Source organism: Aspergillus japonicus (genome assembly GCF_003184785.1).
Source record: "Aspergillus japonicus CBS 114.51 unplaced genomic scaffold BO86scaffold_36, whole genome shotgun sequence".
NCBI classification, from domain to species: domain Eukaryota; kingdom Fungi; phylum Ascomycota; class Eurotiomycetes; order Eurotiales; family Aspergillaceae; genus Aspergillus; species Aspergillus japonicus.
In genome coordinates this window covers 49558-71345 of record NW_020291673.1, presented here as the reverse complement: position 1 = coordinate 71345, position 21788 = coordinate 49558, and the positions used below count along the sequence as shown (strand labels likewise).

Below are 21788 nucleotides of genomic sequence, written 5' to 3'. Positions count from 1 at the left end.
TCTCAGCTGGTGCCAATCAGATGAAATCCTCCCCACTTGGTCTGAGCATCCAGGAGGGATTATTAGGAATTATCCCCGTTCATCAATGGCTACTTGCCTTCACTGCTTACCATTCTGGATGCCTCCCAGCCGGTTTTTTTTTTTTTTTTTTTTTTTTTTTTTTTTTTTTTTTTTTTTTTCTGTGTTTTGTTTCTCCTCCTTCCTCTGCTTCTCCCCCCTTCTCTCTTTGCTGTTCATAGAAATGAGATAGGTAGAGGTAGATTGTTACATAGTGTAGGACCCGATAATGCTCATTCATGCTGGAGAGCTTCTAGTGTCTGTTGTATGAGCAGTAATGAGTACATGTATGCAACCGATCTTCAAACCACACCTGAATCGGATCCTACTTCTTCCCCCACATCCATTTGAGTGCCTCGTCGCTCCAATTTCAGCCCAATTCCCACTCCCTCGTTTGATGATACTGATGATGATTGAGATTATTCCCTTTATACTCTAGCCTATCTTTGACTTTTTTTTTTTTTTTATTTTTTTTTCCCTTTTTTGACCCTTCGTCAGATTCATCTAGGAAGTTATGTTCAATTTAATTGAGATTTCTTCTTTAGATTGGATCCAGCTGCAGTGAATTGTACTATGTACCTTTGTAGTTTCCAGTTCTTTATGCCACCGTCTCATCGAGATTGACTCGGCCCTGTTTTCTTTTCTCCCCTCCACTCACTCACTCCTCTTCCTCCCCCCCCCTCCCTCTCCTCTCCCTCCACCCCCCAAAAGTCAAACATACATCCTTATTAATTAGTGCCACTCCATAACTACATACAATAATTTCTCGGCCTGCTTTCTGTTGTCTTTCATTTTTGAATTCTTCTTCTTCCTTCCTCTTCCTCCTCTTCCTCTCTTCGTCTTCTTTCCCTTTTCTTCCCATTTGACCCAATCCTTTGTTGCAGACAGTTAGATCTGGTTGACTTGCTTTGTTCTGTCTTTTGCGGGCCAGATTCACCGATATCATATCCATCTCCATCGATTTGAGCCAACAGTTCTCGCATTAGGGCCAGACCGGATGGGATTCTCTGACCGACCTCTAACCGTTGTCACACTGCCTGCCGCCAGCCCAGCCAGCTTGAGTTAACCGCCTCTCCCAATAACTCTTTGACCACTCCAATCCATCCATCCATCCTTTCTCCTACTTCTCTCTTACCACCACCTACCACTATCTACCTACTTGCCTATTCTATCTACCTACCTACCTACCTACCTACCCTACTACCTTACGACCCTCACTCATCCTTCTGTTTGAGCGCAATTTGGGTCAAGGTGCCACATTGGCCGCCGCCGGCTTTCGTCTCTTTTCCTCTTCCCTACCTCCTCCTCCCCTTCATCTCTACTACATTCTCCCTCTTCGTCCTCCCCCCTCTGTGCTGGTCGTTCCTTGTTTGGGCTGGACCCGTCCGTTCTTCTCTTTCCTCTTCCTCCGGAGCTTATTTACCGACCAAAGTACCTCCTCGTCCCTCCACCTACGCTACGCTACACCACGCCACGCACGCTTTCCATCACCCTACGAGTCGTCCACCCGACTAGCCGCCGACGCTCCCCGAGCTCGCTGACCGCGCGCTCTCCTTTGCTCAACATCGTTCCTTAATTTTGATACCACACAACCACACCTATCATAAAAATTATTTGATTCTCCGGCCAGTTAAGCTGTGAGACCTAGGGTGGCACAGGCTTCAAACCGTATATATACAGTGGCATCTGTTCAGTTCAAGATTAGATCGGCGTGAAAGCTATTTCTGCTGTCGACAGCTTTGCCAAGGAGTCGCACTTGCTTCGACCTTCTGCATCTCATTTCGCCCAGTCTCTTTTCTTCATCAGTATGTCCACCGCGGTTGCGCCAGTCCAGGCTGCTCCGCTCACCTCGCCGCGCATGACCCGTGACTTGAGTCCGAAGAATTGCCCAACCCTGGCACCTGCGACTTCAAATAATCAGAACAGCACTACGCCGCCTCGGTTGTCTGGACCGTCACGGGATGGCTCGTTGACTCAAAGCTCACCCGCCGGAAGGAAGCCGACCTCCCCATCGTGAGTATTCGAAGTCAAGTGCGTATGTCGCCGAGTGTGCTAATAATCAGCTAGGTCGCAAAACGGAATAAGCTCTTCGAAAGTCATAGTTAAGAAGGAGCCACCCTCGTCGCCCGCAATGCAGTCCCATACTCGACCGCGTCCCCGACGATTGGATCTCTCCACTAGTCTCCCCAACTCGGGAGGTTTGTCTGCCCGGGCTCCCGGCGGTCCGATGACTGCCCGAGATGGCCTCAATATGCAGAACGTCGGAATCGCGTGCTTGTCGCCGGGCTTCCAAACCCACGACCCAGTCATGAGGGAGCAACTTCAACGGAGTTTGTCAGTCCGTGATCAGCAGAGATCCATCATCGAATCGCGTCTACAGAAATCGGCCAAGGATGATGGGCCAGAGGGAATCAAACCATCGGACTCGTTTGGTTTGCCCAAGACAGCGGCCTCGAAGCGGAGACCACCGGGGTTGTCCATCGTACCTCCATCGGCTGCTCAATTCGCAAATGAGCGTGTAATCCAATCCGCACCACTGAACCAGACATTTACAGGCCGCCATGAGCCACAGCCATTAACCCGCCACATCGTTAACCAAAGTCCTACTCTGGGGTCCACGTCTCATATTCACCATGTTCCTGCCACCCAAACGAACAATCGCCTTCCACCACTCTCGGACGTGTTTGGATCGGACGCTCTAGGCGGTCGCGAAAGGGAAATCAACCGGGGACCTTTCTACCCCGGCGCATCCGGTGCCAGCTCATCCCAGTCTAATAATTTACCGCCCATCCCCTCTCCCAGGATGTCCCGTGAATCCGCTCAAATTCCCAAGCGGCCAAGAGAGTATCGCTCTGCCGAAGAAGCTGTCCAGGAGATGTCGGGTGGCCGGGAAGAGCTTCTGCCTCGCATTGTGCACTACGGCGGCCACCAACCGCCAACCCCACCGTCTCCGCGGATTGCTAATGGTCCCCCCAAATCTGGCGCACCTCACCCGGAGATTACGCCGGCGACAAATGTGCAACCGCAGCAAGCTCTGTATCATTCGGAACGATCTGCGCGTCGCCGCTCTCGAAATGAGTACGAGCATGAGCATGGCAGCCCTCCACTCGGCCATGGTCCCGAGCAACTCTATCGCCCGAATCCAGCTCTGGCTTCTGGTGCAAGTACCAGTCGTGGTCCATTTGGTGCCGGTAGAGACTCGCCCGAAACCCAGAGAAAGAAGAAGGAAGAGTTTCTCAGTCTTTGCGCCCGAGCATGGGATTTATTCCATTCTTAAAAGACTAGTGCGTCGTCTCTGCATCCTGTCACCTGAAGGGTGGCTTCGCCCAGTCGCCAGGGCCACCGTCCTACATGAGCCACATAACATAGCACGTGCTTGTTGGCCAGGCAGTTCGGCTAGACCTCCGGCGGAAGCCTTACACCCAGGTGGGGGATCTGTCCTAAGTCACATGTGGGAACATGTTTCGAGGACTCTGCGTTCTCGGCATGATGAATATGCATACTACGACCATTTCTATGAACATGCATGATCAGTTGCTCCTAGACCGGAAGGAGAACTGGATTACTTCCAACATCTTGAGTTATCTCCTTCTCTGCATCCTATACCACACCGCAGACAGCATTTCAAGTTGTCATGATTGTCAAACTTTCTGCCCTATCTCATTCATGATTCCGTTCTGCATGCACTCATTTCATCATCTACATCTAAGCTTATGGGATTCACTGTCTATGAGGCGTTTATTGGCAGGTTGTGTTGGTCTCAGAACCATGTCTATATCGTTAGGGACTTCATCTTTTGGTGATCCGTGTTGTGTCTATGATTGCTCTTTCTTCCACTCGATGTTCATATTTGCGATACCAATGTTCTGTTCGTTTTCATCTTCACCAAGTCTTATTGGACATTTCACTCTTCTCTCATTCTTATTCTTACCGCGGTACTCACGATAATACTTTGGTTGCTATGCTGGGCTGAAATCATCGAAGCCGGCAAAACACGGTAATTCTGGATAATGATAGGTAATACCACGTGGGGTATACTGGTATGTGGTCGGCATAATTATGTACACAGATGAGATCCTCTATGAGCGATAGCAAAGGACGCAATTCACATTAAGCAAGCCGGCGACGCTTGAAACCCCCTCCGTGGTCTCTGGGTGCATCGTCGTCGGCCAGAGCTCGACGCTCCATAGGCATTTCTTTCCTTTCTTTCGCTGCGGTCTTCTTCCGTCTCCGTTCAAGTGCCTTTGTGCGGTCTTTGGAGTTCATATTCTCGTACTTCTGAAGCAGGACCTGCTTCTTGAGCTCCGACTTCTTCATATAGTACGGGGTGCTCTTCTTTCCTTCGCGGATGAGCTGCTTCTCCTTCTTCTTGTGGTCGGCCAAGATATCCCTCTCTCGCTTTCTGTTCTCCATTGCGCGGAGTCGATCCTGGGTTGATCGAATCTCTCGCTTCAAGGCTTCCTTCTGTGCAGGATTCTTCATCTTGGCGTACTGTGCCTTCAGCTCCTTGAGCTCATCTGCACGGTATTCGTCGAGGAAGGCATAGGCGTCCTTGACACCCTGAGTATTGCCCCGACCACCCTGGCTGGTCACCGTCGGGTCAAAGCGTGGATCTCGGGATTTGGGTATGCTCGGGGGCTCGACGACCGTGCGCTTGCGAGAAACGGCGTACTTGGAAGACTGCACCATAGGCGCGTGCTTGGAAGAGCGAGAAGGCTTCTCCGAATCTTTCGACTTCGGTAACGCTTGCCGTTTCTGCTCCCGGGCTTCGCGGATTCGAGCTCGAATATCGTCGAGGGGCGACGGAGCTGCGTTGGCTTCATCTGTACTCCGGGCGGCCTTTGCGGCACGTCTCGCTTTCGGACCTAGCGACGCTTGCGCTTTGGCTAGCGCGCCAAATGAAATGTTACCAATAGAGGCCTGGACGTCATCCTCGGGTGCATCATCGTCGCTCTCGCTATCGTCTGAACCGTCATCCTCTGCAGCATCGGAAACTTCGTCTGACTGTGTCATGAGTCAGCTCTCTATTGGGCTTTCATGCTACGGCGTTGAGAATACCAACCAGATCATCATTGTCGACATCGTCCTCATCGAGAGAACCGTCGCTGGCATTATCGGAGTCCGAGTGGTCCGATGGCGCAAGGTCACTAGCCTCCTCGGAACCGGAACCATCCGAGTAAACCCCTTCGTCTTCCTCGGGGAGCGCCCGCACCCGGCGATTGAGAAGATCTGATATGGCCATTTTGGTCTGTGCGATGAATGAAGAAATGAGTATTGGTGATACCTAAGTAAGAAAATCCAAGTTGGGCCGTATGGCGGTGAGATGCGGTGCGGAGCAGGGAAAAAAAAATGGTCCCAATTCTGCTGGAATCCGGGGGCGGTCGCTAAGGCGGCTCGTCGTTGATTGGGTGTGTGAATGGGGGGGGAAATTGATGGCGATTTTTCCCCTGGTCCGTCCGCATCGCGATTGATCGCTCCTCCGCCCATCGCTGGCCACTCTGCACCTCGCTCGCTCGCTCGCTCTCCTTGGCCATATTTGCTTCAATTGCAGTCGCTACTGTGCCCATGAAAGTCATTTACAAACATTCCCATGCTAGCTCCAAGGCCAGCTCTCTCTGAATACGTCAAGCTCGATCGAATGTGTCGAAGCGGGGCCGTCTGTGTATGCATGGCCTGACAGACATTATCGTTTCACTTCTCTCGCTGACGACGTCGTACAGATTTTGCAACCCAATCTCATTCTCAGACCTCGAATCCGGCTATCATCTCACCCGAGATCTTACCATCGTTCGTATTTATTGTATCAGGCTCGTGATAGCACATTGCGCTCTGAAATGGGGACTGAAGGTGGCTTCGAGCGCGGCTCTAACGGGACTGGTCGTGGTGGTCCTAACAAGTCCAACAATAATGGCAATCATGGCAATCCCAACAACCCGGCTCCCTGGAGACCTTATCGTGGTCGTTGGAGCTCGAAGACTACACATGCAGACCAACCTGGCACGCAAACACCAGGCAACACATCGCAAGATCGACCACGAAGAAACGGCCCACGAAGAAACAATAGACCAGCCGATAGACGACCAAAGCAACGCCATGGAGCGATCGCGCCACCTCATGGGGCTGCGCCATTGCAGTCACCTCAAGGACAGGTTGCGACAAGCCATGCCGGTTCCATGGGCAATGTCAATAGCACGAACCCGCCTTTCGCTTTTCCACCTCCACCAGGTGTCATGAATGCAAATGGCAGTGCAATCCCTCCGCCGCCGTTTCTGATGCCGAATGTATCGAACCCACAGAATTCCTTCACACAAAATATGCCGGATCAACGACCACTCTTGCCACAAAAAATGTCTTTTCAGCCGCAGCAACAGTTTACACCCATGTTCAATCCTTCCTCATACCCTTCATTTGGGATCCCGGAATCGTGGAATGATTTCACAAAGTTTACGAGCCAGCTACTACCTATGCCACCCCCCCCTTTGATGAACATGGGAATGCCGAACCCATTGTTAGCGATGTCAATGCTCGACCCTTTCGCCTTTCGTACACCTTTCACCCCGGAATCAGCCCCTAGCCAGGAGCAGCCGCAGCAGCCGCAGCAGCCGAATAAACGTCGATCCCCTTCTTGCGAGCCACTAGAACCTCCATCTCCCACGGCAGAATATCTCCAGCAATCATCTCTTCCACCGAAGCGAAACGGTTCTTCGAAACCCCTCCTCGTCATCCTTGACCTGAACGGCACACTTGTCCACCGCAAACATCGCATGTTTCCACCCTCTTTCGTTGAACGCGCCGGCTTGAAGAGTTTCCGCCGGTGTCTCCTAGCAAAGTACAAGGTCATGGTCTGGTCGAGCTCGCAACCCTTCACGGTCCAAAACCTCTGCAACAGAATCTTCCCGGGCACCACCCGGAAAGAGCTCGTCGCCGAATGGGGCCGCGACAAGTTCCCGCTCACGGGCTCGCAGTACCGATCCAAAACCCAGGTCTACAAGACTTTGGATACGGTCTGGCGCGATCCGTCGATCCAGGCGTCGTATCCCAGTTTCCGCGGGAAGAAATGGCAACCGACGGAGACACAGGTGTGGGATCAGACGAACACCATCCTCATCGACGACAGCAAGCTCAAAGCCATCTCGGAGCCGTACAACATCCTGGAAATACCCGAATTCACGGGCGACCGGGGTCCGGGCGACAATCAAACCCTCACCAGAGTGCTAGAGCTGCTGGAGGAATTGTCCAAGTATGACGATGTCAGCCAGACGCTGCATCTCTGGAGCAAGACCCTGGAGGAGACCGGGAAGACGTGCATCCTCGATATCTTGGACACCCTCCCGCGAGGCCCCCAGCCGCAGACTCCCATACCCCTGGCACCCGGGGCGACCCGCGTCGAGCGTCGCAGAGCCCGCAAGCAGGAGAAGAAAGCCGCCCGAGCTGCTGCGGCGGCCATCTCGACTTCCTTCACAACCCCAGCCCCAGCCCCGGCCCCGGCCCCGGCCCAAGCCCCAGTAGCCCCAGCTCCAGTCCGCTCCCCGTCCCCCGCCACATCCCTCGATTCGGAGCATCACTCCCTCTCCCCGGATCCATCCGTCCGGTCCGATACTCAAAACGATCTCCTCGATAAACTGGAGGCATCGCTCGATCGTCACGATTAATAGCCGTCCTCAGAAGGGGGGAGGGCGAGTGTTGTTTGTACGGCTCAGCATTTCATCAAGACCAGATGGTACATAATGGCCGTTTCGGCTCTTGTCCTGTCATCTCTGTATGTGTATCTGAGAAAAGATATAGCGCGGTGTCCTGGAGTGTATGTGTGTGTGTCATTTGTCTGCGAACTTTGTTACACCTGTTTGATGTAAATTTTGCCTGATAACTACATAGAGAAGTGCATGGGAACTCAATTGATCTTCATCTCATCTGCCTGGTTTGCAGATGCATGCTGAGTGGACTTTCTTCCGGATTAGCGAGTCTTGTACCTATATATTCGACCACCTCCTCGGGTAGAGTACGTATTTACCGAGCATTACTGTGGTTACGTTTCCTGTTTATAGACCTTCTACGATTTCTTTTAGTACACTCCTCTGACGGCGGCGAAAGAACAAGAGTCAGTCAGATGCGGCCGTAAGCGCTGGTCGATAGAAGAGTATGCCCCTTCCAGGCGCGACTGGTGCGCCAACTGGTGAACTGCTCATAGGAGAAACAGCAATGGGAGAAGAACATGCAAAAGAACGACAGAGCTGAAGTTCATTGTTTTGAGTCTTATCAGACTACTGTACTGCTATCATTCATGTGAAGATCATAAGCATGACATGACGCATAAAACAAGTGGGTAAAAAAAGCTTTTATGAAGTGAGTGAAGATTGAAACACAACCAAGACCATCGGGGAGAATGTCGGAGGAACAGTTGGAAAGTTTAGGGCGTGGGGAGAAAGTGGGTCACAGAGGGACGGCAGACTTGATGTCCGAGCCTCACACTTTCGACCGGATGCCTTGAGCGGATGCGAAGGAGGATGGAGCATGGGAATATTATGTTTTGTGCTCAACTACAAGGCTCACTCATCGCCAAGAGAATAAAGGAAAAGGGGATATCATCATCATCAATGAGTCGGCACTAGGGCACAGCTACGACAACCCGAAGTGGGTGCACTAGCTTATTTGAAGACGTGGCCGTCAACGCAGGGGTACTCCTTGCCGTTGATGACGACGGGGACATCCCAGGCCCACATGTCATCAACGAGCTTGCGGTCAGCCTCGTTGGTGTGGTCGAGCTTGACGAAGTCGTAGCTCTCCCAGTCGGGGGCGACCTCGAAAGCGGGCTTGAAGTCCTGGCCACGGACAAGGAAGACACCGCGGATGACGCAGTCGTAGTTAGCACCGTAGACCTGCTGGGAACCGAAGAGGTACTTGCGGGAAGCCTCAAGACGGTTGTGGAAACCACCAATCAAGTTGTTGGCCATGAAGGTAAGCTTGAGCTCGTTGTCGTACTTGTAGTTGACGGACCACAGAGAGAACTCCTCGGGCTTGTAGTTAGCCCAGAACCAGGGCAGAGCAACGGGACGGGTGTCCTCGTTGGAGTAGGTGCGCTTCAGCTCGTCAAGGACGAACTCGGGGCGACCAAGAGCCTCGAGAGGGTGCTTGGCCTTCTTCTCCTCAGCGGGCTTCTCCTCAGCGGGAGCAGCGGCAGCGGGGGCAGGAGCAGCCTTGGGCTTCTCCTCCTTCTTGGGGGGAGTGTACTTGATGGCCTCCTCAACGAAGACAGGATTCTCAACAACAGCCTTGAAGGCGGGCTGGCTGATGATGGTGTTGTACCAACGGACGAAGGGAACGTGCTCGTCACGGAACTTCTTGTCCAAGACGGTGGAGAAGAGACGGGTGCAGAGAGCGGCGACGAAGAAATCGGCCAGGGAGATGCGCTCACCAACCAGGTAGGTGTTGGCAGTGAGGTAAGAGTTGAGAACGCCAGCGTTCTTCAGAGCGAGCTTGGAAGCATCCTCGACGTTCTTCTTGTTGTAGGGGTCGAGGCCGAGAAGGGGGCGGAACCAGCCAGCGAAACGGGGCATAAGCTCAGCGTTGGCGAAGGACAACCAACGGAGGATGGAAGCATAGTCCTGCTTGGTCTTACCCAAGAGGGTGGTCTTCTCGTTCTGGGAAGTCACTTAAAGCAAGTTAGCATGAAACGCTTCAAGAAAAGTAAGATGACAAATAGATATTCAGCCCAAAGAGGGATAACAAATGATCAGAGTTAAAACGTTATCAACACAGTTTGTTTTTTTACCGTTCTGACAGGGATAACTAATAGATAATCTCATCATATCGAAAAAGGGGGTGAAAAGCGTGCACATAGAAACAAAAAAAAAAAAAAAAAAAAAAAAAAAAAAAAAAGGTCGTCAAAACGTACCATAGACAGCAATGGCAATGACCTCGGAAAGAGTGTAGCCGTTGGCACCCTCGAAAGCGGGGATCTTGCCGAGGGGCTGGATGCGGCGGTACTCCTCGGACTGGTTGAAAGCAGCAGCAGAGTTAGGCTCGGTCTTGACAAGCTCCAGCTCGACGTCGTTAGCCTTAGCGGCAACGAGGACGGCGATGGTGCGAGCGTTCTCCTATTCATCATCGTGTTAGCTAGTTGCGCCTGCCTGAAACGGTGTGGAAAGGAAAGATGCTGGAGGGAGCATACAAGAGAACCGTAGAGCTTTCCGAAGGCCATTGTGAAGGATGTGTGGGATGAGAAAGAGAAAAGGAGAGGGAGGGGAGGAAGAGGAGGAAAAAAAGAATGAGGGGAAGAAGAAAATGGATGGTGAAATTTGTGCGAATCAAAGAGCATCGGGACCGGAGGAATGGTTCCTGCGTCCACGTGACCTCCAATCTGGAAAAACCTCAGGAAATAATGGCCCCAACACCAACGCCAACACCGCCAAAAGCGATTGTTTTCGCCCGCTCCGTGTGTCGCTCGCTCTCCAAGAATCTATCTCCCGACAGGCGTTCAACACCTCTTCTTCCTCCAGGCCTCCGTCACCCGTTCTCGCCCCCCGCATAATGGCCTGGCAGAACCCCAATGGTCTCGTGCAGGCCATGCACTCCATCCGTCAAGCAGCTCCTCTCCGGCCTGTTCTCCAGCAGTTCGTGATCTCCAGATCGCCCATATGGTCGACCTCGACGACGACCCGACTCCCCAAGAACCTCAGTGGCAAGCGAACATATGCGACTGAACAATTTCTTATACCCCCCACGGCCGCTCCTCCTATTGACTTCAACGATCCCCGCTTCAGACCTGCTCGGCTTGTGCCCGCGTCTCCGTCCTACTTCTCCGCCAACCCCAAGTTCATCGACCACTTGTTGGTTCTGGAAGACATTCTCGCCGCAAACGCCGATCTGCCAACCGTGGAGACCAACCAGGCGCCTCGGATGGCGTGGCTCAAACTACCGCAGCTTCGTGATTTTGTCGGGGAGCAAGTGCCGACCAAGAAGTACAAGGGCCTGATCAAAATCCTGCAGCGTCTGAATCGAATCGATCCCAAGCTCATGCCGAAAGATGTTAGGGAGACGATAAAGCAGTTTGTTCGTCCGGGTAATCCGTATGCGAACAAGCCTGCGCCGGCTAGGGTGGATGAGATGGGTCGTGCTCGCGGCCGGGGCAAGCGCAAGTCTTCCTCGGCAGTGGCTTTTCTGGTTGAGGGTGATGGCGAGGTGAGAGTGAATGGAAAGACATTGGTCGAGGCCTTCCCTCGGGTACATGATCGCGAGAGTGCCACCTGGGCCCTCCGAAGTACGTCGCGACTAGACAAGTATAATGTGTGGGCTCAAGTCCAGGGCGGAGGAACTACTGGGCAGGCAGAAGCCATCACGCTGGCTGTTGCACGAGCGCTGCTGGTTCACGAGCCCGCTCTGAAGCCTGTGCTCCGCAAGGGTACGTATCCCTGCCGCCCACCACAACCATTCTTTACTGACCAATTGATCTTGCAGCCGGTGTCATCACGGTCGACGCCCGTCGTGTGGAGAGAAAGAAGCCCGGTCACGTCAAGGCGCGCAAGATGCCCACCTGGGTCAAGAGATGAAAGCGTGGTCGAGATCGGTCTCCTCCCGCGTGGGGGGCCTGGATCTTTTCTTTGTACTTCTACTTCCTTGCTGTATTATTCGATTTGGCCTTGTGATTTTTTCTCAACGAAAGTATATCCTGTATTGCAAACATACCCACCAGGTGTCACGGAAGTCGTTTCAGGACACGACACGGCTTGTCTTCGGCGGCCGGCATGTAACTATTGGCGTAAAAGCAATAAACCGAATTTTGGTACAAACCTCGGTGTTACAGGAGCAGAAAGACGAGCTTGGGATTGGATCAGGCAGACATGCGCCATTTACTAAGATCACTGCCGGCGATCAAGTGTTTGTCCCACTCTGCGCCAAATCGAATCAAATCCCCTAACAGAAAGATTGCATTCGGCCGTAGGCTGAGATCGCCAGACACAGAGTTCGGAGAAGTCAAATCCTTAGCTGAAGAAGCAACCGATTCACAATTAAGCATACTGTGGTCTAGGACGTGAGCCAGTAAATTGTTCTGAAACAACCAGCAAGTTGCAAAACGGCCATGTCTCTCATCGTGCTTCGCAAGTGTATTTATTGCGTTTCGACCATCGCATTCGGCCTGACGCCAGCTAGGGTTCTGTGGCACCATGAACTCGAACGGACGGTGCAGTATCCGTTACCGAATAGAAATAGATCAGTCGACGATCAGTCGGTAACTTTTGAAAAGAACAGGTTCGTGGATGCGGTGGATGGTTCCTCTCCGATAGCTCAAGCATCATACCGACCTGCGTTCGCCGAACAACGCGATACTCACCCCACCTACTTGATTCATGGGATGCGTCCACGGGACTCCTAGGGGCCAAAGACAATGAGACAAAATCTGGAGACAACACATCTGATGCGAACCGTGAACCGTCATCAGTCATCGGCTCCATTGAGAATCCCCGCCCACCTGCTGCAGGTAAAGGCCTCGGCAGCCAAATCAGAACATTCTTGCCTGCTCTGACACCCACGTCGCCCTGACCACTGTCATCTCAAGGCTCGGAATGGCAACTATTGGACGCTGGATGAGAGACAGAGTGGTCATCCTGGTGTGGCTGAAGAGCCTGCCAAGGCTCTCATCAGACCAATTGGAGATGGTGGAAGAGAGAAAATTGACAGGTAGGAAAGGGTAGGGAGTATGAACACGGCGCAGTGCAAATCAATGGGGTTAAATGAGGTGGAGATGGGAAGAGAGAATCACGATCTACTGGTGTAGGAGAAGAGAAGGGAGAGGATGGAGTAGAGGAGTAGATGGGGCTGACTGGAAAGGGAAGGAAGGAGCTTGCCTTCAGCTGGTTCTCTTAGGAATACTCTGTAGGTACTCCAGGGGTACTTCAGAGATACTTCAGAGGTATCTCCTCCTTGTACCTTCTTTACAAGTCCTCAGGAAGTCCTCTGGAAGTCCTCGGGAAGTCCTCGGGAAGTACAGTACGTACGTACTTGGTACATCTAGAGGTGCTCCTCTGAAAGCAGTATGCTGAACGACAGGGCGCTCAGATCCACAATCGGCACAAGCACCGGCTGTCTGGACCGGCACGAGGCCTGTTTGTCTGTCTGTCACTTTTGTTAATCGACCGTGACGAGGAAGGAGGGGGGAGGCTTTCTCCGCCTCACTTCTCCATCTCTTCTCTTCTCTCAACCTTCTGCCTCTCCCTCTCTCACACATACGCATACCCGGGGATCGTCCAATCCCTCCCTCATCTCGACAATTTGGAATTTCGTCATCGCGGACTGTTTCTTCCGGTCCCGAATTTGGTACTATCTGTCTAGCCCTAATAAAAGCCGTCTCTCTTTAGGTGATCGTCACGTCATATTACTACGAATATAGTCACCCCGTACCCTGTACCTTACCCATTGAACCCATCGAATTCATCGGGGACCACCCCTGACGAGACACCGTCCTTCGGATGATAAGTCCCCGAAGTGCAAACGATGCGAATCCGAAGGAGTTGATTGAGAGAAAGAAGACAAGAAAGCAAGCAAGCAAGCAAGAAAGAACGAGCAAGAAGAAAAGCAAGAAAGGGCCGAGCGGGCTCCACCTGCGAGCACCTCCGAGAAGGCTGCTTTAGCTTCAAATTGTCTCGATGGGCGCGATGCCGATCCCCCTGGCTACCAATAAGCATCGCCTCCATTGGCTGCTTCTTTAGTGCACGACCTCAGCTTCCCAGCACGCTGGAAGGTGTGCGACTCGGCGGCTTAGCCAAGCACTACAAGTGCCGTACTCCGTACGATAACTTGACTACTACAGTAACTACTAACTTACAATTTGGTACGGTACATAAACCTACCCAGTAGTTAGGGCAGGTACAGTGCAGTAGTACTACTGTATACATTAATGACCCCATCAATTTAGGACTTCTAAACTCGGCGCTGTGTTGGTGATTGTTAGTCTCAGTCAGTCCTCACGTCGAACTTGAGAATTGCGGCTAATCTAGGTCGTCATGGATATTTCCAGACATTACAAACCAACTCTGACACCTCGAAAATTCCCAATGATCCAAGATCTTGGGTTGGATCAGATTGCCTGTGAGCGCATGGTCCTCACCTCTCTGTCCATTTGGGATCAGCCTCCGGCCATCAGCTCGATCCTTCGACCCTCTGTGGTCAACCCGGGCAGCAGCCGATCCACCTCCCAGGTCCCCGGTATCCTTGCGTCCCAGAAAGCGGTTCTTCCCGTGGTTCTAGTACACTATACTCCGTACCTTTCCTTATACTATGTAAGTCTGACTGACGGTCCATCCCAAGTGATTTTCATGAGATCGGACCCCGGATCTCTTGCCTCACTCATTCCTCATAAATTTGGCCCGGCGTGTCTCGCCTTGTTCCTTCGGTATCTACTCCTTCCGTTTGATCGAGATTTCCCACAACCTTGGTTGGCTCTTTGGTACTCCAACCACCGCCTCACGGAGTCACGGACGGACATTGGAGCCTGGTGGATGGTTCCTGGAATGGTATGGTGCATGGACCTAGGACGATCACCGAAATAGCGTTTCGGGAGGGCTTAACTCTAAGGCCTTCGGGGAAGTCGGCTCAGGGCAGCGGGAAAAAAGTCAGAAGTGCAACAATTTGGAATGATTGATGAATGGGGCTCAGCTAAAAACATTTCTAGTGATTAGACGTGATTAGACTAGTCCCGGCGACAGTCTTCATTGGGCCTGCTACCGACTCTGGGTGTCTGGACCCGAGCGATTAACCTTATCGGATTCTTGGAGAAAGTGCCATGATGGCTGCTGCTGCTGCTGCTGCTGCTGCTGCACCTGCAAGATCGAGGAAATTTCTAGGCATTGTTAGTACGGGACAAAGTACTTTTTTTTTTCTTTCGTTCCCTTTTGGATCATTTGTTATTATTTCCCCCTCAGAAGTCCCAAATAGCCCCGCCTCGTGTCTGAATTATCCCCGTCACGATCCCTTTGGGCTGCCAGGGAGTCCACGAATCACACGGCGCCTGGCCCTTTTTTTAATCGGTTCCATTATTGTTCCTCCCTGTTCCCATGTCATAAAATCTGATGGATCGGAATCAGCTACCCCTCTTGGGCGTCATCATATCCACTCTGCTTGCCTCCGTCAGCCGCCCTCATGGTCCTGAAAGGCTGCAGTGCACGCCTTGGACTACCCAGAGTCCCGACGGATTGGTCGACAGAAGAAATGACTGATGATCAGCTGGTAGTCAGCCCCCCCGGTAGTGCGTCTACCGAGACCATTGTATGCACCTGTATCTAGTGTGTACCGCTGACATGGGTTTGGGCTTCCTGGTGGAGCGAAGGGTGGCTGAAAGTTTCAAGGGGGCTCGATCGATGTTCATCGTGGAGAGTAGATTGGGCTCCCAACAATAATCTATACGTGACTCTGGGTAGCACTCGTCATTCTATTCAGTAGTTCTGAGGCGAGGTTCGAGAAGGAAATCGAACAGCTCGCTTCGATCGTTCTTGCGCGCAAATCTAAATCTCATCCTTTCATGCAGCTGGTCATAATAATAAGCCAGAAAATACCTAGCAAAGGCTCTGGGGAGAAGAATTTAAGTGCAGGGAAATGAGATAAGGGAAGAAAAAAAAAAGAAATTAGTAAATTCAAACCTGAACAATCCCGGAAGGATGAAATGGTCTCCATCATCAGTCCTGGCTAGTAGTTTGATTGACTGACTGATTGACTGACTGATTGACTGACTGATTGATTGATTGCCTGCCTACTTGATTGATGGATGGATGGATGGGATAGATGCTACTAGACAATAGGCTCTCTGCTCATCATTTCTTTTTCTTTCTTTCTTTCTTTCTTTCTTTCTTTCTTTCTCCTTTTGCCAATTCCTGTCCCCCCCTTCCGTCCAGTGGGGTTTCCAGCTTTCCCTTCCTATTCTTTTAGTGCCATTTGTTTTCTTCCTCGTTTCTCGCGCTTCGTGGATCGGTGACGATATTCTTCTTCCCTCCCCCTTCCTTGAGGATCCCTTTTTTTTTCTTGGTTGTTATTTTCCCTATTCTTTTTTTTTTATTTCTTTTTTTATTTTTATCTTTCAGTTCAGTTTTTTTTCTTCTTCTTTTTCACTTCCCGATTCCTGCTTTTTCAATCTTCTTGGATAGTTCTCTCCGATCATCCTCTCCGCTCCCCATCGCAGGCGCAAGAGAAGCCCGAGCAGAAACCTGATACAGGCGCTCGCTTCGCCCGTTTCATTGTTCACAACATGCTGCTATCCTGAACCCGAACGATCTGAAATCCCTCGGCCCCCAGAGGACTTTTTGATAAGTCCCGGTGGATCAAGATTGACCTTGCTATGGGGCTGATTCACCGGCACCACAGCTACTGGGAACTGTACTATAAGTAATCCGTGCATCCCAGTCCTCTACTTCTTCTGCCGCTGGTCCTCCCCCCACTCTACAGCCCCTCCATTTCAGTAGCTGGGATCCGAAGCAAGCAAGCAAAGCAAAGCAAAGCACCTGAGATTGAGTCCCAATATCTATCTATCTTCCTTTGGGCTGCAAACAAAGGGGACCCCCCAACTCCCTCCACTCAACTCCATTGGTTCTACTTCCACCCACCTCCTTCGAGTTATATTTCCCCTGCATCTTTCCACGCGGACCCTTCCTGCACTGTGATTACTGCGGTCAAGAGTTTCGTTCTTTTTCTCGGGTGATCTTGCACTCTCGACCATCCATAAAAGTCCAGCCATAATATCACTGCCTGGCGGTGTGACTAAAGCATACATACTTTGCTTCCAACCAACCAGTCAGCGGAAGCTTTGTCTTCTCTCACAGGTGCGCAGGTGGTTTTCGAATAGTTTGCTGATTCTTATTGAACATAACTGATTCGTGGATAGTCCTATCTAGATCGTGTGAGCTGGTTGTACCAGCGTCCCTGTGCGGAAGTGCAACCGTGGGATCTCCCCGCGCTTACCTGCGAATCTTGTTGGCTTGAATCTCAATTCTTTCCCAGCAAACCATAGCGGTTACGCGGGCGATTGCAAGCGGCCGCGATTCTGCTTCAAGCTGAAAGAATAAAAAAAAGAAAACCAAAGGTCGATCTCTCGCCAAGCTGGACTCTTACGCAAGCCCGCCCCTGTCCCCGTCAGCGCATTGGTCCTTCGACCTCGATCCAGTGCGTAAGGGGATGGATGGCGATATCCTGCGCATGAAGCAGCATGATGTAAATGCCCGCTTTGCAACCAGAGCCGGGATGTCCCGTCGTGGTGCAGCGGACCGGTTCAGACAGGCCGGGGCCCCATCGGCAGCACGTGGAGGTGATGCATCCTCGCACGCCACGGGGCGTCCTCGGATGTCCACCTACCTGGACTATGGATACACAGAGAGCCCCTTTCAGGGCGGTCCGTTGCAGGGGAACGAGTTGCAACCATACCCCCCGACGTTCCGCCACCAGCAACAGCGCCAGCAGCACCCGTCAGTGCACCAGCCCTTAGCTCCCTACGACTCCGAGATGGTATACGACCCCAGTGGACAACAGGGCCCAACCCAAGCCACGTACGAGGTGGTGCCACCACCATACTCAGCACGGCAATCTGCAGCGATGGAAGCCCTGTCCAGCCAGTTTGGTGTTCCACAATATTTCCCTCCAAATGAACCGACAGGCACTGGGGTTCCAGCAGTAGGGCCGCCCTACTTGCCGTCGACAGTCCCGCTTTCCGCTTATAATCCGCCGCCGCCAGGGGGCATGGGACGTTCGAGCGTAACGCACTTTTATCAAGCCAATATGACCGGTTTGACCTCCATCGGTCCTGGCGAACGGATGGAGCAAGAGCAGCAGCAGCAGCAGCAGCAACCGTCCCCCCATCCGCCGCCGCCGCAACAACAACAACAACAACAACCGCAACAACCGCAACCACCACCATCGCAACAACCACAGCAACAGCTCCAGCAGATCCCACGGACGGACTTCCAGTCAGCCAACGTGAGGGAAGTGTATGCACAATTTCAACGCGCTGTGCAAGGAACATTTGACAATACGCGCGCTGGCCGATTGGTGGAGGCCAGTCGATCACTCTTGGAAATCTCCGAATGGCTTGTGACTAATGCGCGGGAGCTCGGTATGTTTTCCTCTAGCATCCAACCCAGCGGGTCTCGCCAGTTCAGACTCCACCTTACTCTCTCCTGGCCCTGTTCACGCCATGCATGTACTGCGTAAGTAATTATAATCACCTCGAAGGCCAAAGGTACATGGTCGTCTGCTGCTGGCATCAGCCTAGCGAGAGGGTAGGGTAGGGCGGGGCGGCTGAGCAAGTGCGCTTACGGATTGCGAAACTAATGGTCATAAATGTATAGGGGTCCTCCGAGATGAGCAGACATTCTACGCCGATCGACTACAACTCTGGAACGACTTCAACATCTGCTGGCTTGCACTCTGTCAAAAACAAAAGGACATGGCGGAGGAACTGTTACAGACAGGACGTCAGCCACCACAGACAAGCCTGCTCAGCAATGAAGCCATGGACAACCTGGGTAAAGAGCTGATCCAGCTATGCGATCGAATGGAACAGCATGGACTAGTCGATTATCAGCTTGGGATCTGGGAGGAAGAGATTCTCTCTGGTGAGTGTTTGCCAATCGCAACATCAATCGGAGACAAGAGGTTTAATTAATGGTCGATGCGGCAGTCCTAGGCCAATGTCTCGATATTGTGGAGGATCGGCTCGACTTTTTCCGTTCGCATGCAGTGACTGTAGCCTCGCGGTGATCCACCAGGATGCTCAAATCTCCTGAATGTCGCGGACAGCCACTAGCGAGTAGCGACATTGATTGACCTGACACCTGAGACCGAGCTCGACTTAGGGCCCGCGTACTTTTGGAGAAGGCCCCTCTAATGCAGGGACTAAATTGGTTAGTGCCTGCCGGAGCGACACCGGGGCGACGAACTATTGATTGACAGTCTTACTGTCCTACTGTCCGGCTCTCATGTCCTCCACCCTTTACTTTCGACTTGCGGTCGGGCTCCATAAAATCTGGTCCCCGGGTAAGACCACCAATTTAATCGCTATTCCTTCCGGGTTGGTGGTTGACCGAGCTCCGCTGGCTCACTCTCAGAGGCTGAAGCCCACTTTCTCGGAAATATTATCCTCATGCTTCCTTGTCAGGTACCAGGACCGATTAAACCCGACTATCGATAGTGGTCCATTCTGTGTCTAGGCCGACAGGGGGGTAAGAAAAAGTGCTGATGTACACAACACGCAATTGCCACATCACTTTTTTCTGTTGTTCTGGCGTTCAGGGCCGAAGAGATACCACAGTCACGCAGCACGAGTCACTTTGCTATTATGAAGTCAATGTTTCAAATAAAGGATGAACGATGGATGGATGAACGAAAGGGGGACCAGGCGCATCCAAAGATGCAGCTATAGATATTATCCTCTTATGCGTTATTATACAGTACTTATCTCAACATAGGCACCCCTTATACCTATTTTACATGTGTTCTCCATCTCGGCTAGCCAGTTGACCCGGAAAGCTGTACCTGAACCCTTCGCTTCTTTACTCGAGCTCCTGAGACAATATGCAGAGGGTTTCACTCCGACAGACAAATAACCGAATCTGAATAAGGAAAGTCTGTGGGTTCATGAATAGATGCGATTGTAGTAGCTGGGCGGCTCGCTTGTTCCGCCCGTATCACCGAGCATCAGATCAGCGGATGTATATCTCCACCCAGTATGACCCAGCAAGTCAAGTATCGAAAGCCATTCGCAATGCCAAACCAACCAAAAGAACCGATAAAAAGTCAGTCTGGCGTTCATTCCCCCCTTCCTTACCATGGCCATCTTGTGCCCCAAAGATTCCCGTACTTTGGCACAGTACGATCCCTCCCGATCGAGAGAAGATGGTTGGTTGATCGAACCGCGTCGATAACAGCCTGGATGTGGTGGTGTGGATAATTCGCCATGTGTTCTCGCTCCCCCCTCTGTGCATTTTGTTCCTGAATCGAGGCATGCACAGTAGTGCCAGAATCTTGCCTCTAACATGGGCACGCAGCGGGACCATGGTGATTGGTGCTTCGATCGAGTTGATTGACTTATGTCCTGTACATACAGGACAGCATGGACAATCAATGCCCTGGGGATCGGAAACTGGTCATATCCCCGCGACCCCGTGACTCCTGATTGACGCCCTTCCAGCAAGGAAGGAAGAGCCACGCAAGCATCAAGTGAGTCCCAATGGAGTGGTGGTGGTGGTGGTGATGGTGGTGGTGTGGGGAAGGGGGAAGGGAATCTGACATCCATGATCTCGTCTAGATCGGCCTCCCGTCCGAGCGTCGTCCCGGTTCCTGGGACTAGGATTTTCTGGGTCCGATATTTCTTTCTTCTTTTTTTCTTTTTTTTTTTTTTTTTTTTTTTTTTTTTTTTTTTTTTTTTTTTTTTTTCGCTTTGATTTTTTTTCCAACTTGGATTTTCTTTTCAGCCCCCAGGAAGGATCTTAGGGTTGCAGTAGTGGCGACCATTCCTGTAGATTGCTCGGAGGTACCTGATTTGGGAATCGTGGGCGGAAGTCACGCGTGGTTTCACGGGTTGGGCGTGAGTCTGCTTGGACTCCTGGAGTGACAGAGTACGGTGCCTTGGTTTTTTTTGGGGGGGACGGTGGGTTGGGCTGGACTTTTTGGGCTGTTTTCTTTCTGGGAAGTTTGTATTATCTATGAGTATACTGTGATGTACAGTGTAGCAGACCAGGGAAGCTTGTGCCCTAAGGCTATCGGTGTCTGTGAAGTTGGACGGGACTACTGGGTTCAAGAGTTCAAGGCTTCGAGGTATGGTAGCCAGGGAGGATTGTGTTCTCATTTAGGACATAAGAAATATGTCATTGTGTATCCTGAGTCTCTGGGAATGAGGGTTGAGTGCTGAGGCCAAGCATTGATCTTTATTGACTGTGGAATAGTCAATTGACGCCGTCGCAAGCCCTATCCCTATCTGACAAGAAAGAGCTTCTTCGTCATAATCGAGCCTTTCCGTCACAGCTCTTCGAATGCATGCTACTGTCACATGTGTCTGATCAGGACTGTGCGCTTGTTACATGCTACATAGACATTGTAAGCAGTCAACCGACAATCTCCCTCGAAGTGATCTTGGCCTTGAGCTCTACAGCGCACTACAAATGGATTCATCCACTCGCCTTCCTCGGTCATAGTCAATCGTACTACAACCCCATCTATAGCGATGATCAAGCTGCACCCACATGTACGTCAATGACCTTGAGCAGCAGCCGTGCGACTATAGAAAGATGGCTGAGCCCATTCGATTTTCTTCTTCATTGCTCAGACATTCATCCAGCGCTGCTGTACCATGGTCACCAACAGCCTCATGCGACATCAAATCTCATGCCTGCCCTCACTTCCCCAGAGGGGTAGTCGAGGACTACAAGGGGTACTGAGATCGACTACCTTCCAGACCTGGGGTGAGTAGCTATACCAATTCTACAGTCTATTAGAGTAGTACGCTTACGCTATGGGGTGAGAGACCAGCCACAGTCGATATGTGGAATGATATGGTCGTATTTGTTGGAACTAGCGTGAATGGTCAGTAGACGAGGAGGATCAGTCCAACAGAAGATAGACAACAAGCTGTACAGCACGGTGAAGAAGCACTTAGGACTGCTGTGTGAGGCATCGCCAGTGCTGATGCAATGGATGCCTACGTCAATAGTAGCCTACCCTCGCATGCAGCATTGGATAAACGGGATGATGCAGGTGAGGTG

At 51.8% G+C, this 21788-nt stretch overlaps 7 protein-coding genes across 7 annotated transcripts; 5 read left to right on the top strand and 2 right to left on the bottom strand.

Annotated features, from left to right (window-relative positions):
- Positions 1-1864: 1864 nt before the first annotated feature.
- Positions 1865-3334, top strand: BO86DRAFT_316572 (uncharacterized protein; the record flags this gene model as incomplete). The annotated part of the gene is made up of 2 exons (XM_025668132.1): positions 1865-2070; positions 2125-3334. The coding sequence occupies 2 exons, from the start codon at positions 1865-1867 to the stop codon at positions 3332-3334; spliced, it is 1416 nt and encodes a 471-aa protein (XP_025526129.1).
- A 91-nt stretch (positions 3335-3425) lies between these two features.
- Positions 3426-4086, top strand: BO86DRAFT_130694 (uncharacterized protein). The gene has a single exon (XM_025666097.1). The coding sequence runs from the start codon at positions 3517-3519 to the stop codon at positions 4003-4005; it is 489 nt and encodes a 162-aa protein (XP_025526128.1). The 5' UTR covers positions 3426-3516; the 3' UTR covers positions 4006-4086.
- An 81-nt stretch (positions 4087-4167) lies between these two features.
- Positions 4168-5299, bottom strand: rrp36 (putative pre-rRNA processing protein; the record flags this gene model as incomplete). The annotated part of the gene is made up of 2 exons (XM_025668136.1): positions 4168-5034; positions 5120-5299. The coding sequence occupies 2 exons, from the start codon at positions 5297-5299 to the stop codon at positions 4168-4170; spliced, it is 1047 nt and encodes a 348-aa protein (XP_025526127.1).
- A 60-nt stretch (positions 5300-5359) lies between these two features.
- Positions 5360-7973, top strand: BO86DRAFT_130696 (NIF domain protein). The gene is made up of 2 exons (XM_025666098.1): positions 5360-5719; positions 5778-7973. Exons 1-2 carry the CDS (start codon positions 5648-5650, stop codon positions 7707-7709), a joined length of 2004 nt encoding a protein of 667 aa, XP_025526126.1. The 5' UTR covers positions 5360-5647; the 3' UTR covers positions 7710-7973.
- A 297-nt stretch (positions 7974-8270) lies between these two features.
- On the bottom strand, positions 8271-10322 carry BO86DRAFT_390419 (putative translation elongation factor eEF-1 subunit gamma). The gene is made up of 3 exons (XM_025672384.1): positions 10226-10322; positions 9950-10151; positions 8271-9706 (listed from the first exon to the last, which is right to left on the bottom strand). The coding sequence occupies exons 1-3, from the start codon at positions 10253-10255 to the stop codon at positions 8703-8705; spliced, it is 1236 nt and encodes a 411-aa protein (XP_025526125.1). The 5' UTR covers positions 10256-10322; the 3' UTR covers positions 8271-8702.
- A 138-nt stretch (positions 10323-10460) lies between these two features.
- Positions 10461-11850, top strand: BO86DRAFT_390418 (mitochondrial 37S ribosomal protein uS9m). Its single transcript, XM_025672383.1, has 2 exons — positions 10461-11455; positions 11512-11850. The coding sequence occupies exons 1-2, from the start codon at positions 10585-10587 to the stop codon at positions 11601-11603; spliced, it is 963 nt and encodes a 320-aa protein (XP_025526124.1). The 5' UTR covers positions 10461-10584; the 3' UTR covers positions 11604-11850.
- A 5280-nt stretch (positions 11851-17130) lies between these two features.
- On the top strand, positions 17131-18789 carry BO86DRAFT_316491 (uncharacterized protein; the record flags this gene model as incomplete). The annotated part of the gene is made up of 3 exons (XM_025668130.1): positions 17131-18142; positions 18378-18644; positions 18710-18789. Coding segments are annotated over 3 exons (1359 nt in total), but the record flags the coding sequence as incomplete, so codon positions are not given.
- Between the last annotated feature and the right edge of the window lie 2999 nt (positions 18790-21788).

Coding starts and splice junctions, on each gene's coding strand:
- BO86DRAFT_390419 (XM_025672384.1), bottom strand. CDS start 10,255: ATGGCCTTCGGAAAGCTCTACGGTTCTCTT. Junction 10,152..10,225: donor GAAAGCTCTACGGTTCTCTT/GTATGCTCCCTC, acceptor GATGATGAATAG/GAGAACGCTCGCACCATCGC. Junction 9,707..9,949: donor CATTGCCATTGCTGTCTATG/GTACGTTTTGAC, acceptor ACTTGCTTTAAG/TGACTTCCCAGAACGAGAAG.
- BO86DRAFT_130696 (XM_025666098.1), top strand. CDS start 5,648: ATGCTAGCTCCAAGGCCAGCTCTCTCTGAATACGTCAAGCTCGATCGA. Junction 5,720..5,777: donor GTCGAAGCGGGGCCGTCTGT/GTATGCATGGCC, acceptor GACGTCGTACAG/ATTTTGCAACCCAATCTCAT.
- BO86DRAFT_390418 (XM_025672383.1), top strand. CDS start 10,585: ATGGCCTGGCAGAACCCCAATGGTCTCGTGCAGGCCATGCACTCCATC. Junction 11,456..11,511: donor GAAGCCTGTGCTCCGCAAGG/GTACGTATCCCT, acceptor TTGATCTTGCAG/CCGGTGTCATCACGGTCGAC.
- BO86DRAFT_130694 (XM_025666097.1), top strand. CDS start 3,517: ATGTTTCGAGGACTCTGCGTTCTCGGCATGATGAATATGCATACTACG.